At 38.7% G+C, this 16,802-nt stretch overlaps 1 protein-coding gene across 1 annotated transcript in view; it reads right to left on the bottom strand.

The window, feature by feature from the left end:
- Positions 1-2,264: 2,264 nt before the first annotated feature.
- LOC127647697 (docking protein 1-like) overlaps positions 2,265-16,802 on the bottom strand; it is a 36,197-nt gene continuing 21,659 nt past the window's right edge. Inside the window, exons 4-5 of the mRNA XM_052132121.1 lie at positions 11,562-11,734; positions 2,265-6,096 (exon numbers count right to left, since the gene is read on the bottom strand). Of these exons, the coding sequence (XP_051988081.1) occupies positions 4,888-6,096; positions 11,562-11,734 (1,382 nt within the window). The 3' untranslated portion in view covers positions 2,265-4,887. The remainder of the gene's footprint in view (positions 6,097-11,561; positions 11,735-16,802) is intronic.

Here is a 16,802-nt window from a genome sequence, read left to right as displayed (position 1 = left end):
GGAGAGTTGTAATGCTTTCATTATGAAAGGAAATCACACATTCACACTCAACACTCACATTAACTGACACCAACTGCTGTGTACAACCAGAAATTCGGAGCATTCATTTCTAAACTCCCACAGACAGGATGTCATGTAGCGCATATATTGCAGTTGCACATGGCCAGATATGTACTATTATATGTACCGTTAACTTGAATACATATGCTATACAAATTTTCACATGGCTAAGTATTCAGAGGACACTGAACTGGGGTACTGTACTTTGCAATAGGACCATTCCACATCCCTGCTTTGTTCATCAAAAACCTAGAATGTGTTGCAAACTCAATACACACCTTCAGCCAAAAATACAGCAAAAAATAAATTAAATGCTGGCATACTAATATTGCTTGGCATCCAATTACACTTTTGATAAAATGTTTTACATTTTTAAGTAAGCCTAACATGGCAAGTATTCCCTGTTCCTGATTAGTGACGAGTGCTGATTAGGTTGAATGAGTTTGCTATATCCTTCAATTCCTAGAAAACAGTTGTGCAACATTGCACTACAGATGAAATGGCCTCGTTGCTACTTTGTGACTGACACTACAAAATCAGCCCTCATACTTCAGACACAGAGTGCATGAAACAAATGCTAGTTTGGTACTCAAATACTTGCCATTAAAACACTCCACACAGTAATTAAAATTATTTCACTCTTGGTGGTGTAATTAAAGTAGCCACTGGGCCATACAATTAAACAAAGGCTGCACCACAACTAGGAGAGTTAAAAAATAAATAAATTGTAAAATGCTGAGGCTGCTAAAAAGAAATAAATCAAATACAAAACCCACAAAATTGGAAAGAGACAAGGAAATAAAGGTTTTAAAAGAGAGAGCGAGCGCAAGGGCTGCCTTCTTAGTGCAGATGCTAGAGCTAAATGTCTCTATGGAGAGTTGGGGAGTAAGAGGCCAAGTGTAGTGGAAAAGTAGAGCTATTGTCCTCCTTTATGGAAGCTTCCACTACAGCCCCAAGAGAGAGACACTATACTCAGATGAGTAGGAATTCAAGGCCTTCATTGAGCTACAAAGAACCAAGAGAGAAAAAGAGGTCGCTCTGTTTAGCCCTCATAACCCTGCAGAACAAGGGTCTTTAGAGGCGTTAGTTTGGGTGAGCTGTGACAAATGGTTCTGAAACTAGACTTGAGGTCAGAGCTATAATGTTACTCAATAGGCCTCTTTTACTGCAGTCCATCAGTATTGCCTCATTAAGCTATACACCATTCCACCCACCTGGCACTCTCTACGCCTTGTCTTTGTGACATCATGTTGTGGTTATGCATTATGAAAACATAACGAAAAGCAGATTTAGCAAGAGGATTTCACACAATTTCCCATTTTTTTCACATTTGAAATGTCCTTATCTATTAGTTATGAAAGAGTGTTGGTGTTTAATTGTTTTCTAAATGTATCTCCACTTCTGCCCAACTAATACCATATGGATGTGTTGTCTTAGGGGCCAGGGATATATAATACCTGTACAGTATTGTTTAAAACAAAGAGCTAATCTCAGACCCTCTGATTTATATTATTAATGAACTGTTAAATGAAAAATAGTTCCTAAAATATCTTTGGGTGGGTGAGGGTTGTTTATATATATATATATATATATATATATATATATATATAATTTTACTGTTAATTTGAATCCATTGTTTTTTTTAGTTTTGTGTGTAAATATTACTTGTATGTTTTCAAAATCATTAATTGATGTTGTTTAATGTTTATTGTTGTCCTTTTCAATGGGACCTTAAAAAAAGAAAGTTTTACAAACCATTTTCTTAAAGAATCAAATCAAATCAAACAGGCCTAATCTATTTCCTGTGTCAGAATATGTAAGAATAATTTTTCACAATATGATTGGAAAAAGATTTAGAAAATTAACAGTGATTAGACCAACTAATGGGTGTAATTTCATAAAGAACTGCTAACCTTTGACTTGATCCCTGTTTTAGGGAAGAAGAATGTTTCTTTTCCAAAAACAATGTAACAATTACTGGATATTACATGGTTTAAAACAGTATAAAGTTTACAGTTTAATTACAATTCATTAATGCTGTGTTATTAACAGAAGATTTATTATTATTTATTATTATTAATTGCAGTAAAACAAAATGTTCAGCTTAATATACACATTTACCAATACTGATACTCTTGAACCTCTTTGTCAGTTGTGCCTTTTATGTATGTAGAAATCCACATTTTGGGTGATTATAATTCAGAAAGTTTATTTAGGTGTACAGATGTATTTCAAATAGTGACATTGCTTAGAATTCTGGTAGTAAGACTAAGCATTTTAAGCAAACAATTAACTTCCCCATCGTTTGCTTCACACTCCAGAGAGCAATAGCTCAGTTCTGTTTTCAATTTGGTTATCCAAGCATTTAGTGGCCAGTGGAACTATAACATTAACGGAACATTCTAGAAAACAGGAACTAGTATAAAATGAGAAATGCATCCAAACTGAACCAATTTGCACCTTCAACTGCAAGATACAAAAACTGAAACTTTGATAATGTGACCTTTTCACGACACAAGCTTTGGTGGTAAAATGTAGCTTTAAATAGAAAGGATCTACATTTAGCATGATCAAGCATGTTTACACCACATTCTGCTTGTCTCAAATATTTTCTCAGCATGTTTGTAATGTATTATATCCAACAAGAAATTTCCGAAAAGACAAATAATGTTAAATCTTCATTAAAGGAATGTTCCAAGTTCAGTACAAGTTAAGCTCAATTGACAGTATTGGTAGCATAATGTTGATTAACAAAAAATAATTTTGACTCCATCGATTTTCAAAATCTGGGTTACAATGAGGCTTTATGACGGAAGTGAATCGGGGCCAATTTTTTGTTAAAATACTGTTTCAAAAGTAGAGCCACAAGATGTAAACGATATGTGTGTTAACATGATTTTAGTGTGATACAATTGCTTACTAACCTTTTTGGAGTTATAGCCAATTTTACAATTTCGTTGTCATGATGACTGTAAAAATTACAATTTAAACAAATTTACAGCTCAAATATTACACGAGTTTTAACAGAAGAATAAATGCAATTGATATTTATAAAGTTATAAGCTTCATATTTTTGCTTTTAAAATCTACAAACATTGGCCCCACTTCCGTTGTAAGTACCTCACTGTAATCCAGATTTTTGCTTTATTTTTTTTTTTTAAGTAAAGGAGGGACGAGTCAAAATAATTAATCAACATTATGCCACAAATGCTGTTGATTGAACTTGTATTGAACCTGGTACATTCTGTTAAGATTGTATTGAATGACAATGGGGGGATAGTTCATTCAAAATTTTTAATTGTTATAATTTGCTCAACCTCATGTTGTAAACCCCGTATGATTTAGTCTTTCGTGTAACACAAAAGAAGGCAGAATGTTAGCCTCAGTCACAATTCACATTTATTGCATATTTTTTCCATACAATCCAAGTGAATAGCAAACGTGGCTCACATTCAGCCTGACATCTTTAACAGGAGGATAAGGATAATTTTTGGGTGAACCATTTCTTTAAGAAGAGCAAAGAGGCAGTCAATGCACTTTTTTAATATCTAAGAGTAATATGCTGTTTAAGCAGATAATGTTGCTCTGCATAATCCTGCATACATAGTATGGTGGTAAACTGTATGGCAGAACCTGGGCCAAATTAAAGTATTCTTTTGAAAAGCACTGTGCTCTGTCAACAGTTTCACAGCATTTCTGCTTAACTGCACTGCATATTTTATAAAAAATAAAAATAAATTGATGAATAGATTATATTTTGGCAGTCCACTCAAAAGAAAAAAAATTAAGCAGTGGAAGGGGAGACTGGAGAGAGGACAAAAGGAATTGAGCGAGGACAGGGACAGGGAACAGTCTGTACCTTCAAACCCTGCCAGGCAGACACATTTTAACTCAGCCAACATTTAACTGCCATTTGAAGGCCCCAATGTTAAACAGATGGTTAATATTCACTTTGCATCAGGATTATCCCTCAGTTGTCAAATGCAGTTCAGGACAAAAGAGCATGGGGTGAATATGGGACAGTGACTAAAGGATAGGGTATTCAGGGTAATTTCATGCCCTCTTAATGACTAAAGACACCACAAACCAAGTCCAGATTTTCCTTGGAATTACATATATTGGTATGTATATTTTCATGAGGAAAAGTAAGAGCATGTAGAGTCTTTGGACTCTTTTACTATAATATTTTATTATCATGTTAAACAACAGCACAGCTGCCGACACACACAGACAGACAGACAGGCACAGCAGTGGATTAGTATCCTTTCTGCTACAATCTTCATGCAAAAATATCCAAGGTTTGTTTGTGCAGTGACTGACCTTTTTTCTACTGCACATACACCATTAAGTTGGATTTATTAGATAACGTTTAGACTTCAACACTAAACACTCAATACTACTGCATGGGGAAGTTATACTTCATAATATTTTACAGTTTTTGACATGCAATCACAGACTCAGATTTACAAAACAGGACTAATTTGTGAATTTGATAAGTGCAAAATGTGGCATATTCCAGTACAGGCCCTTTCAAAGGACATTATCCACATAAAAAGATGTTGGGGTCTGTTTTCTGTTGTTCCTTAGTCCACCATTGTGGCAAAGACAGCCCTAGCCCCACCATTCTGTTTGTACAGCCCTAGCTCTCAATAGTAATTTTGGTATCAGCTGCAATCAATGACTAAATTACTAATGAAATGTTCAGGTAGATAAAAGGTCACAAGGTCTTCCTTGTGAACCATGGGCATATTTCCTCCAACTATGGTTTTACATCTAAAGGGCTGAGGAAAAAAAGACCAGACAGCTTTAATGTCTTCAAGGGTTAGGTCAAATGTCACCCAAGTTGTCATAGATGATGTCTGGAGTTTGCATGGTAGGATGCCAAGCATTTGCAGGAAGCCTATGTCTAGGATCTTTACTGTAAAGATCCACATTATTACCTGCCCTTTCAGCAGCACCAAATCCTCTACCAACTCCTCCAGCCCTACTGTCAATGACAACCGCTGTCAACCCCTGGCTGTTGCTACTGTTATTGTTGTTCAGGTTAGTACTGCCCTTACATTGAGGCAGCGGTGGAGGATCTTTTTTGGGCAGTACTACTTTGCCTGGCTTTGGTGCTGTGACAGGCTTGGGGCCTTTAAGTCTGGGCACAGGCAATGGTTGGTGAGCTTTTCCAAAATGAGTGACTGAATAATCATCCACATTTGGATTGTAGGCCACCTCATGACCTTGAGGCTCCTCCAATCCCCTGGTTCTCCAGGGATGTGTGTCCAACCGCGCTTCATCGTAAAGTGTGATAATAGGCTGTGTAGTTGGAGGTCCTGCCCGTCCCTCTGGCTCATCATAGATGTGCTCTGTTGGACCACCATCTGCAGGGTGCCTGCTTTGCCCATCAAGTCCCAATGCCCCTGTCCTCTGCAACAATTCCAGACTAACCTGATCATAGATGTCTGCGTAGAATGGTTCAAACTTGGTGCCCTGGTGGTGGATCCCCTCATCGCCAGATGGCCTGAGGCGTGGGCTGGGAGTAGGGATGACAGTTTTGATACTATCCACCGGGTCAGAGTACAGACACTCTCCTAAACAGGGTGGCGGACGGACGGAGTCGGCAGGCTCAGAGTACAGGCTCCCCAGGTCCTCTAACAGTTGTCCACTTTTGGATCCACGAGGCATGGGAGATCGTGGTGGTGTCCCACCAACTGGAGCCGGAGGCTCTGGTAGGCTTCGGCCTTTTAAAATTTTCCCATCGTTTTCCTTTCGACCAAAGACTCCATCTGCCGATCCAGGTTTGCTGCCACCAGAATCTCCATCTGGTTCACGACTGTTTCCCTCTGAAATTGCAGCACGAATTTGCAGGAGAGATGGGCAGTCACCATCTAATGATGGACAGCTTTGGTGTCGCTCTTCACCTTGGGCTTTATGCTCACGGATGGAATCTTCAATAATGTGGAATATCTCATTTCCCTGCTTTGTCTCGAAGGTAAAGTTCCCTGGCCCGGATTCACAGCGTCGCCCAGCCTCAAAAGAGAACATAACCTGCAGAGCACATCAGAATTTTAAGAATTAATTTAACAATTTATAATTTATTTACTTTTATCCTTATACATAAACATAACGGGGCTCCCACATGACTTACGTCAGCGTTGCGGATTCCAAATACATTGAACCCAATGGAGTGAAGCTTCAGTGAACTGTTGTTAAGCCGCGCTCAATGTTCAATTTAAACTTTGAACCTATTGCCGCTGACCTTTTGAAGCATCAGCGACTTTTCGTTGAGACTATTTAATTAAATCACAGCGCTCACAGTTTGATAATCACACTTGGTCATATCGTGATTAACATTTATTTAAATTAATCGTTCAGCCATACTTCACGTAAACGAGTCCTATATAATTTCTGCAATAACGAAGTATCTAACTTACAACAATTTTTCTCTTCCAAAAACATGTTTTCAGTGTAACACTGTGTGCTTACATATGACGCTAGGGTTAGGCTACCAGGGTCTACTTAAGCTTCAGTATCAAGTTAATAATAAAGCTATAATTATTATTAAGTTATTCATTCATACATACAGTGGGTACGGAAAGTATTCAGACCCCCTTAAATTTTTCACTGTTATATTGCAGCCATTTGCTAAAATCATTTAAGTTAATTTGTTTTCCTCATTATTGTACACACAGCACCCCATATTGACAGAAAAACACAGAATTGTTGACATTTTTGCACATTTATTAAAAAAGAAAAACTGAAATATCACATGGTCTTAAGTATTCAGACCCTTTGTTCAGTATTTAGTAGAAACACCCTTTTGATCTAATACAGCCATGAGTCTTTTTGGGAAAGATGCAACATCTGGATGAAAGATGTTTTTCACATCTGGATTTGGGTATCCTCTGCCATTCCTCCTTGCAGATCCTCTCCAGTTCTGTCAGGTTGGATGGTAAATGTTGGTGGACAGCCATTTTCAGGTCTCTTCAGAGATGCTCAATTGGGTTTAAGTCAGGGCTCTGGCTGGGCCATTCAAGAACAGTCACAGAGTTGTTGTGAAGCCACTCCTTCGTTATTTTAGCGGTGTGCTTAGGGTCATTGTCTTGTTGGAAGGTGAACCTTCGGCCCAGTCTGAGGTCCAGAGCACTCTGGAGTAGGTTTTCATCCAGGATATCCCTGTACTTGGCCGCATTCATCTTTCCCTCGATTGCAACCAGTCGTCCTGTCCCTGCAGCTGAAAAACACCCCCACAGCATGATGCTGCCACCACCATGCTTCACTGTTGAGACTGTATTGGACAGGTGATGAGCAGTGCCTGGTTTTCTCCACACATACCGCTTAGAATTAAGGCCAAAAAGTTCTATCTTGGTCTCATCAGACCAGAGAATCTTATTTATCACCATCTTGGAGACCTTCAGGTGTTTTTTAGCAAACTCCATGCAGGCTTTCATGTGTCTTGCACTGAGGAGAGGCTTCCGTCGGGCCACTCTGCCATAAAGCCCCGACTGGTGGATGGCTGCAGTGATGGTTGACTTACTACAACTTTCTCCCATCTCCCGACTGCATCTCTGGAGCTCAGCCACAGTGATCTTTGGGGGGGTTCTTTACCTCTCTCACCAAGGCTCTTCTCCCCCGATAGCTCAGTTTGGCCGGACGGCCAGCTCTAGGAAGGGTTCTGGTCATCCCAAACGTCTTCCATTTAAGGATTATGGAGGCCACTGTGCTCTTATGAACCTTAAGGGCAGCAGAAATGTTTTTATAACCTTGGCCAGATCTGTGCCTTGCCACAATTCTGTCTCTGAGCTCTTCAGGCAGTTCCTTTGACCTCATGATTCTCATTTGCTCTGACATGCACTGTGAGCTGTAAGGTCTTATATAGACAGGTGTTAGGCTTTCCTAATCAAGTCCAATCAGTATAATCAAACACAGCTGGACTCAATTGAAGGTGTAGAACCATCTCAAGGATGATCAGAAGAAATGGACAGCACCTGAGTTAAATATATGAGTGTCACAGCAATGGGTCTGAATACTTAGGACCATGTGATATTTCAGTTTTTCTTTTTTAATAAATGTGCAAAAATGTCAACAATTCTGTGTTTTTCTGTCAATATGGGGTGCTGTGTGTACAATAATGAGGAAAAAAATGAACTTAAATGATTTTAGCAAATGGCTGCAATATAACAAAGAGTGAAAAATTTAAGGGGGTCTGAATACTTTCCGTACCCACTGTACATACACAGATATATACATATATACACACATGCGCATGACTTAAGACATCACATCATCTGTGATGACCTAGTGGTGCTTCAGCAAGGCTGGAATTGCGCAGATTTGTCTTTGTGAAGGACGCATGAATCAAGCCACATACAAGGTTATCATGGAAGAAAACTTGCTTCCTTCTGCTCTGACATTGTTCCCCAACTCTGAGGATTGGTTTTTCCAGCTGGACAGTGTTCCATGCCATAGACCCAGGTCAATCAAGGTGTGGATGGAGGACCACTGGATCAAGACCCTGTCATGGCCAGCCCAATCGTCAGATTCCAGAAAACCTCTGGAATGTGATCAAGAGGAAGATGGATGGCCACAAGCCATCAAACAAAGCTGAGCTGCTTGAATTTTTGCACCAGGAGTGGCATTACTGGTAGAAAGCATGCCAAGACGCAAAAAAGCTGTGATTGAAAATCAGGGTTATTCCACCAAATATTGATTTCTGAACTCGTCCCAAGTTAAAACATTAGTATTGTGTTGTTTAAAAATGAATATGAACTTGTTTTCTTTGCATTATTCGAGGTCAGAAAACACAGATTTTTTTGTTATTTTGACCTGTTATCATTTTCTACAAATAAATGCTCTAAATGACAATATTTGTATTTGGAATTTGGGAGAAATGTTGTAAGTACTTAATAGAATTAAACAAACATTTTCATTTAATGATACCAATTTTTCTACACAGTATGGTTAATACCAAATACTGCCTCAATTCAAGACCCACCAGCTGTCTTGTTGGACGGCTCCTTTTCAGCACTCATGGGGATGAGCACACATACAAGAAGAGCACTTAAAATTAAAGAGTCTGAACGATCAAAACTGCCTGTCATGGTGAGATAATAGAAACTCATTGTTCTTCCATCCAGATGCAGTAAGTACCAAATATGAAAATATATAACCCAGTAAACAGTGAGTAATATATACAGAGATGTGCTTGGAGTTTTTGCAAAACTCTTTATTAAGACAACGATGCCATGAAGCGTGCAAACGTCTCGAAATCACATTTTTTTTCTGTATTTATCTTAGCTAACATTTTCATCGCAAGTTACATGCTACTTACAAAATGGCCTTAAGACTGTGCATTTCTTCATATTAAAATAGTCACAGGTGTATACCTGTACAGTGTTTCCCACAGGATTATGTGAGACTAATACATTTTAAAGTTAAATACTTCCATCTGGTGCACTTTGAGAGCAAAATGAAGAGGCTAGTGTTGTGCTCTTAAAGCTGCATTAGGGAACTTTGAAATAAATTGAATTGTGAGAAACGGCGCCCCCAATTCTTCCCCACATACATGATGCTCTTCACCCCCAGCCAGGGTTACTTGATAGCTGTTCACAAACAGAGCCAATATATAATCATTTTAATATTTTAGGGCTATTGTTTACAAATTATTATAACTGAGAAATATTTATATCTGCTAAAGCCCTCTCACAATATCAACCCACATATGAATATCAATATCAATGGTCATATAAAAGTCATGTTTACTTAATGCAAAAAAAAAAAAGGAAATGTCTATTCTTCTATTTTTTATATAAAGTATCACCTATTCAGTGAGGAAAAATTTGTCCTGCAAATATTGTGAATTTGCACACAATAGCTAATGCAGGAGCCAGATTTGTGTGCAGATAATCATTGGCAAAATAACAACAAACTGAGTTGATGCAGTTCGAGATTGTATAGAACCAAATATAATCCGGATATCTGCAGGTTCAGTTTCACATTATATTTTTTTCCCCAAGCCCTACAGAACCTGAACAAATGAGACACGATCGTTTGACAGTTCAAGAATAGTGAAAAGCAAACTTTTCAGCGCATTATCTTTGAACGTTCAGTTTGCATAATCGATTGCTTTTGTTGCCTGAGATGTGCATATGCTCACAACATTTCTGTCACAACTATGGTGATAATTTTTTACATCTGTAGATTTAACCGCACTCCACACAACTAAGCAATTTTATATAAATACATTTGATCGAAAAAAGACACTATTAAATGCTCACCTAAATGGTGCGATCCATCTTTAACAAAGCAGTGTAACTAAACTATCACCAGAACAGCGGGACAACTGATGATGGCTGAATGCTGTTGCATGTGCCAATGAGCGTTGTTAAAGTCAACGATGATTGCTGAGGCTTGCATCTATGAACGCTGAGTTTCGCATACAGTGTAAACTCTGGTATTTCAGATGGCGAGACAATTTGATAAAAAAAAAAAAATCAGTCAGAGTGCCAGACAAAGATGATGGGCGGGCCGGATTTGTCCCGCAGGCCGCCAGTTGACAAGCCCTGGCCTACTATCTTCTAAATGAACTCGAAATAGCCAATTAAATCAATAATAGGCTATGAAACTGTCAATTGTACACAATGTGCGTTGAACTACGGAAAGCCGCAGGGGACATCAATTGTGTTAAATTACATAGTCATAAAGCACACAACATCGAATCTTTGAGCATATTTCAAGCAGAGACAAAAGTTAGAGGGACCTTTTAGTTTTTAGTATTAATTAAAACTTGACTTTATAAATGACACCACAGATTAAACATTTCAATATTTCATCAAAGGATAGCCCCATACATATCAACAAGGTCTGGGCTAAGCCACAAATATCCACAGACACTAGAACTGCCCCTAGGTGTGATGACACTCAAATGCAAATCATGTGAAAGCCCTTTTTGACTTGTACCAACCTTCTTTTAAATGAACACATCAGTATCGAAAAACAAAAATGGATGCTTTTTTAACCTTTTTAAACCATAACCTTAATTCAGTAATCATTCACTGCATTAGTCCTGCCTTCCACCCACTCATAAGGGAGAGAGAGGAAGGCCAGCTTCCTGTATCAAGGCAGTTTCTATGGTAATGACAGGAAGCAGAGTTGGAAACAAAAGTAGCCCAAGTTCCTGCTCTAGATTTCATTTGTAATATGAGGCCATCTGTCTGCAACAATGTTGGGTTAAAGCAAACAGCCGTTAGATTATTTTAGACACAAACTGTGTGCAGTCTACATGTTCACGTGGGTGTCTGAAAGCTATAGACAGAGTCAAGGCTGAGACTGATCAATGTTAAAGGTCCCATGCTAACTCCAACTGAAGAGGTTCAATAACATTACATGACTTTGAACCTCTTCCACAAATGTAATGCACTTTATAACATTTAGAACACATTGATTTTTACATTGGTTTGAAGGTATCCAAGTATGCTATAAACCAGAAAAATTCAGAAGTGACTAAAACTCACCCGGTCTCTTCCATAGCGACGGAGGAGTTTGTAGGGCCATACCAGCAAATCCTTTTTAGTCTTGGGCTCCTTTAGGATAAGGCTGTCAATATTAGCCCTAAGCCAGTAATTTCCAGAGAGACCACAGCGCTCTGATGCTTCTGTCCTCTGGACACTCACCCAAAATTCATTAACTGCAAAATTTGGCAAAGGAAATGGTCAAGTTAAACTCAAACAATATGTCAGTATGATTTAACTTTTCTGATCATGATGAGTAATAATGAAAGTTCTCTGAATCTCAGGAAATTAGCCAACACTGTCCTTTTTAAATCACTTAGGAACAATCCACAATATAAAAAGTACAAACAGGATGTTTTTAATTTGTTGGGTTCTGTGCCATTTCCCTGCTAAGTTCAGTACAGCTAATACTTATAGCTTTGCTCATCAGAGACTACAACCAGTGAGTGATTACACCAATTTCTTATCAAAGTACCTGTCTAAATGCTCCCATGCAAGCAGATAATAAATACATTTATAAAATGAGTTGCTCCACTGTAATCTACATTCATTGTTTTATATGGTCAACATTCATAACTCTGGATTGGCTTTAAACCAAAATACCAACAGATGACATTGGACAGGGCATCAATAATCATTACCCATACATGCCACACTCTCTTGCACATTGCCAATTTTTACCATGCCAGAAAAGGTATAATTGAGATATTTGAATCAGACTCAAGCATTTTAAATGTCAGCTCCCACCCTCATTGAGGAAGTCAGTGTTGCCCTTACTAAAAACAGAAGTGATCACAAACTGTTTCCGCAGAAACATCCAAGAATGCTTAGCAGGAGCATGAGAAAGTATATGGACTTAATGGGATAGTTCACCCAAAAATAAGTCATAATTTACTCACCCTTACATGTGTTTCTTCCATGGAACTCTAAAGGAGATATTAGGCAGAACTTCAGCCCCAGTCATGATTCATTTACATATAGAAAAAAACATGGCATGAAAGCGAATGGTGACCGAAGCTAACATTTTGTCTAATCTCTTTTTGTGTTCCAAAGAAGAAAGTAATTTGGGTTTGGAACAATTGTTTGAGCAACTGATTACAGAATTTTAATTTTTGGGTGAACTATCTTTTTAACAGTGACTCCTTGAATGTTTACCTCTCATTGCACTAGCTGTAGTGAGTGTAAGCTATGGAGGAGGGGGTAGGGGAAATGCCTGAGATTCTGCTCTACTTTCTGTCCTCCTCCATTACACTTGTTAGCCTTTGCCTCTTTCACTCTTCTGTGACTAATCAAATTAAAATGAGTAGGATACAACCAATTTTGGAAACATCTCTCTGGAAACATTTTTCTCCTAATCCATCAAGTACAGACATTTCATTTCCGCAATGTGTGACTAACCGACCTGTGAATTTGCATCCAGTCCATTTGAATCTAACAGAATCAGGTGAACAGATGTTCCTGTCTCTTCACTAACCTTTTTAAAGTTTAACTGTTTCTCACATGGTGATGTGAGGTGATGATTGAAGTTTAGTCATGGTACAGTGGCAAAAGTTGTTGCCCTTCTTTATAGAAACCAAAAAGTTGCTACACAGTGCAGGTGACATCACAGGTCCTACGCTTTGAGAAAAGTATTGCCCATTATGGAAATTAGGATTTCAAGGCCAGTAAAAGCTGTGTGGTTTAGCACGTGGATCTGGTCTGTGTGTGCATTTGTGTTTTCATATTTGACTTGTAATACAAAATTACCATTACCACATTTAAAAAAAGCACCAAAAGAGATTGTAAACTATGATTAACTCTTTCCCCGCCAGCGTTTTTAAAAAAAGTTGCCAGCCACCGCCAGGGTTTTTGACGATTTTCGCTAAATTTTAATGGCCCGCAGAATATTTTCTTCCATGAATATATGAAGATGCTATATATCAAAATAAAGATCTGAGCCTCTGCTTTTAGGCAAAAAAAAAAACGATTTTATTTTATCTTCATTTGTTCTTTTTTTATTGCCACTTGAACAGAGGTAGGTTGTCAAAAACATCATTTCGGACAAAAAGCTGAGAAAAAGGCATTTTTATCAAACAAGTGCTTTAGTATTAGTATGGTGTTCCACTTCACGTTTGAGACGATCGCAGTCTGTTTCTTTGATCAAAGAGTTGCGTACTCTTTCAAAACATGCGCGCGGGTCTTCCTTACCGTATACCACCTAAAACACGGATACCCGGAAAATTCCGTGTTTGGCGGGGAAGCGTTTTTTCATAAAAACAGGAAAATTCTGTGTTTGGTGGGGAAAGAGTTAAGAAGGAAAATATTGTAATTTGCCTCATTTTCTGAAATTTCAGTAGTGTTGTGCCATAAAATTGATGTCCAAGGAATTAACTGTATATACAGTGCATCTGGAAAGTATTCAAAGCGCTTCACTTTTTCCACATTTTGTTATGTTACTGCCTTATTCCCAAATTGATTAAATTAATTATTTTCCTCAAAATTCTACAAACAATACCCCATAATGACAATGTGAAAGAAGTTTGTTTGAAATCTTTGCAAATTTATTAAAAATAAAAAACAAAAATAAATCATGTGTACATAAGCATTCACAGCCTTTGCTCAATACTTTGTTGAAGCACCTTTGGCAACAATTACAGCCTAAAGTCTTTTCGTGTATGATGCTACAAGTTTCTCCCATTCTTCTTTGCAGGACCTCTCAAGCTCCATCAGGTTGGATGGGGAGCGTCTGTGCACAGCCATTTTCAGATCTCTCCAGAGATGTTCAATCGGGTTCAAGTCTGGGCTCTGGCTGGGCCACTCAAGGACATCCACAGAGTTGTCCCGTAGCCACTCCTTTGTTATCTTGGCTGTGTGCTTAGGGTTGTTGTCCTGATGGAAGATGAACCTTCGCCCCAGTCTGAGGTCCAGAGGGCTCTGGAGCAGGTTTTCATCAAGGATGTCTCTGTACATTGCCTCGATCCTGACTAGTCTCCCAGTTCCTGCTGCTGAAAAACATCCCCACAGAATGATGCTGCCACCACCATGCTTCACTATAGGGATGGTATTGGCCAGGTGATGAGCGGTGCCTGGTTTCCACCAGATATTACGCTTGCCATTCAGGCCAAAGAGTTCAAGAGAATTTTGTTTCTTATGGTCTGAGAGTCTTCGGGTGCCTTTTGGCAAACTCCAGGCAGGCTGTCATGTGCCTTTTACTGAGGAGTGACTTCCGTCTGGCCACTCCACCATACAGGCTTGATTGGTGGAGTGCTGCAGAGATGGTTGTTCTTCTGGAAGGTTCTCCTCTGACAGAGCTCCAGCATTTCTCTGTGGAGAGTGAGATCATCGGGTTCTTGGTCACCTCACTGACTAAGGCCCTTCTCCCCCGATCGCTCAGTTTGGCCGGGCAGCCAGCTCTAGGAAGTCCTGGTGGTTGCAAACTTCTTCCATTTATGGATGGAGGTCACTGCTCATTGGGACCAATGCTCAATGCTGCAGAAATCTTTTTTGCACCCTACCCCAGATCTGTGCCTCGATACAATCGTGTCTTGGTGGTCTACAGACAATTCCTTGGACTTCATGGCTTGGTTTGTTCTCTGACATGCACTCCTCCTTCTTCTTCTTCTTCTTTCTTTTAATGGCGGTTGGCAAACAACTTTTAAGTGTGCATTACCACCACCTTCTGATATGGAGTGTGGATCACAATAGACTTTCCTCACTACCCTTAAAATAAATATATAAATACCTACATACATCCATAATAAAACTAATAAATAACTTCATAAATATCTAATAACATTATTAATATACATTTTCATTATTAATAAACAATTTTCTAAGGACACTAAACTCATATCCTTCTACTAAGCCCCGTATTACTCAAAAACACAAATATCGCTCTATACCCTACATGCCCTGAATTCATTTGTAATAGTTCCTTCATTTCAAATCTAATTTTTTCTTTTCTAAACCAGTCTTTCAGCCTCAACCTTTCCTCCTTATACTTATGACAATTAATAATTACATGTTCTACTGTTTCGTTAATATTACAGACCTCACACATCCCAGTTTCATGCTTCCCTATTAATTTAAGCGTACTATTCAATCCAGTATGCCCAAATCTCATTCTTGAAATAATGTCCTCTTCCCTTTTATTCCTACTATTTTCTCTCATACCTCCTACCCTCTTCTGGATACTGTAGTACATTCTTGCTTTTGTTTCTATATCCCACTCCACTTGCCACTTCTTTCTCATTTTTTCTTTGATTATGCTTTTAACTTCCGCCTTACTATAACTTATTACTAGGGATGTCCCGATACCACTTTTTCCACTTCCGATCCGATTCCGATAACGGAAATCTCAGTATTGGACGATACCGATCCCGATCCGATACCAGTGTTGTTTTATTGCATAATCGGTTTATAATATCTTTACATTATTGTGTGGAAATAATTGGGTGTACTCTTTAATATGTAAAGAAACACAAACCTTTAACTACACATTATTTCAATATAAATGTATAGCTTATTAAGAAACACTTTATTATTAACTAGCATACTGGATACTGGCACTCCCTGAGTTCTGATTACACGCACCTGCATATCATTAGTGGCTAATCAATGACTGCATAAATACCCCGCTTTCTCACGCTCTCTCTCTCACTCTGTGCCTGTTCTCATCGATAGTAGAAAGTTCTGGAGTCTCAGAAATACTGTCAAACATGTGTCTTCATTATTGCCTGCAAGTATCATAAAATTGTTGCAAGTTATCTCTTTCATCGTGTCTATACACTGTCTGGATATTACTTACCTGCTGTTTGCCACTCTGCTTAACTGGATTTACTCACAATGTTTTACATCACTGTTTCAATCCTCTGCTCAATAAACCCTGCAGAGTTCATATCTCTGCTGTGAGTCTCTCCATGACAGCTTTAACTTTTAAACCCTCACTTTTATTCACAGTTTGTAACGATCGTTACTGTGTATTCATGTTTATCACATTATAATGCAGTGTGCCCCTTTAAGAGAGATGGTTACGTCACTCATGACGTGTACTATGCGTGATGACATGGTTGGAGATGAGATGAGGACATTGTAGATCAGGGGTCACCAACATGGTGCCCGCGGGCACCAGGTCGCCCCCAAAGACCACATGAGTCGCCCGCAGGCCTGTTCTAAAAATAGCACAACTCAGCTGCGTATAAAATTTTATTTTATTCTGTTGCTATTCATTTTTTTTTTAATCACACTTGCATTTATATAGATTTA

Source organism: Xyrauchen texanus, chromosome 1 (assembly GCF_025860055.1).
Source record: "Xyrauchen texanus isolate HMW12.3.18 chromosome 1, RBS_HiC_50CHRs, whole genome shotgun sequence".
NCBI lineage: Eukaryota > Metazoa > Chordata > Actinopteri > Cypriniformes > Catostomidae > Xyrauchen > Xyrauchen texanus.
The sequence above is the reverse complement of the archived record's forward strand: the minus strand, read 5'-3'. Positions and strand labels throughout refer to the sequence as shown.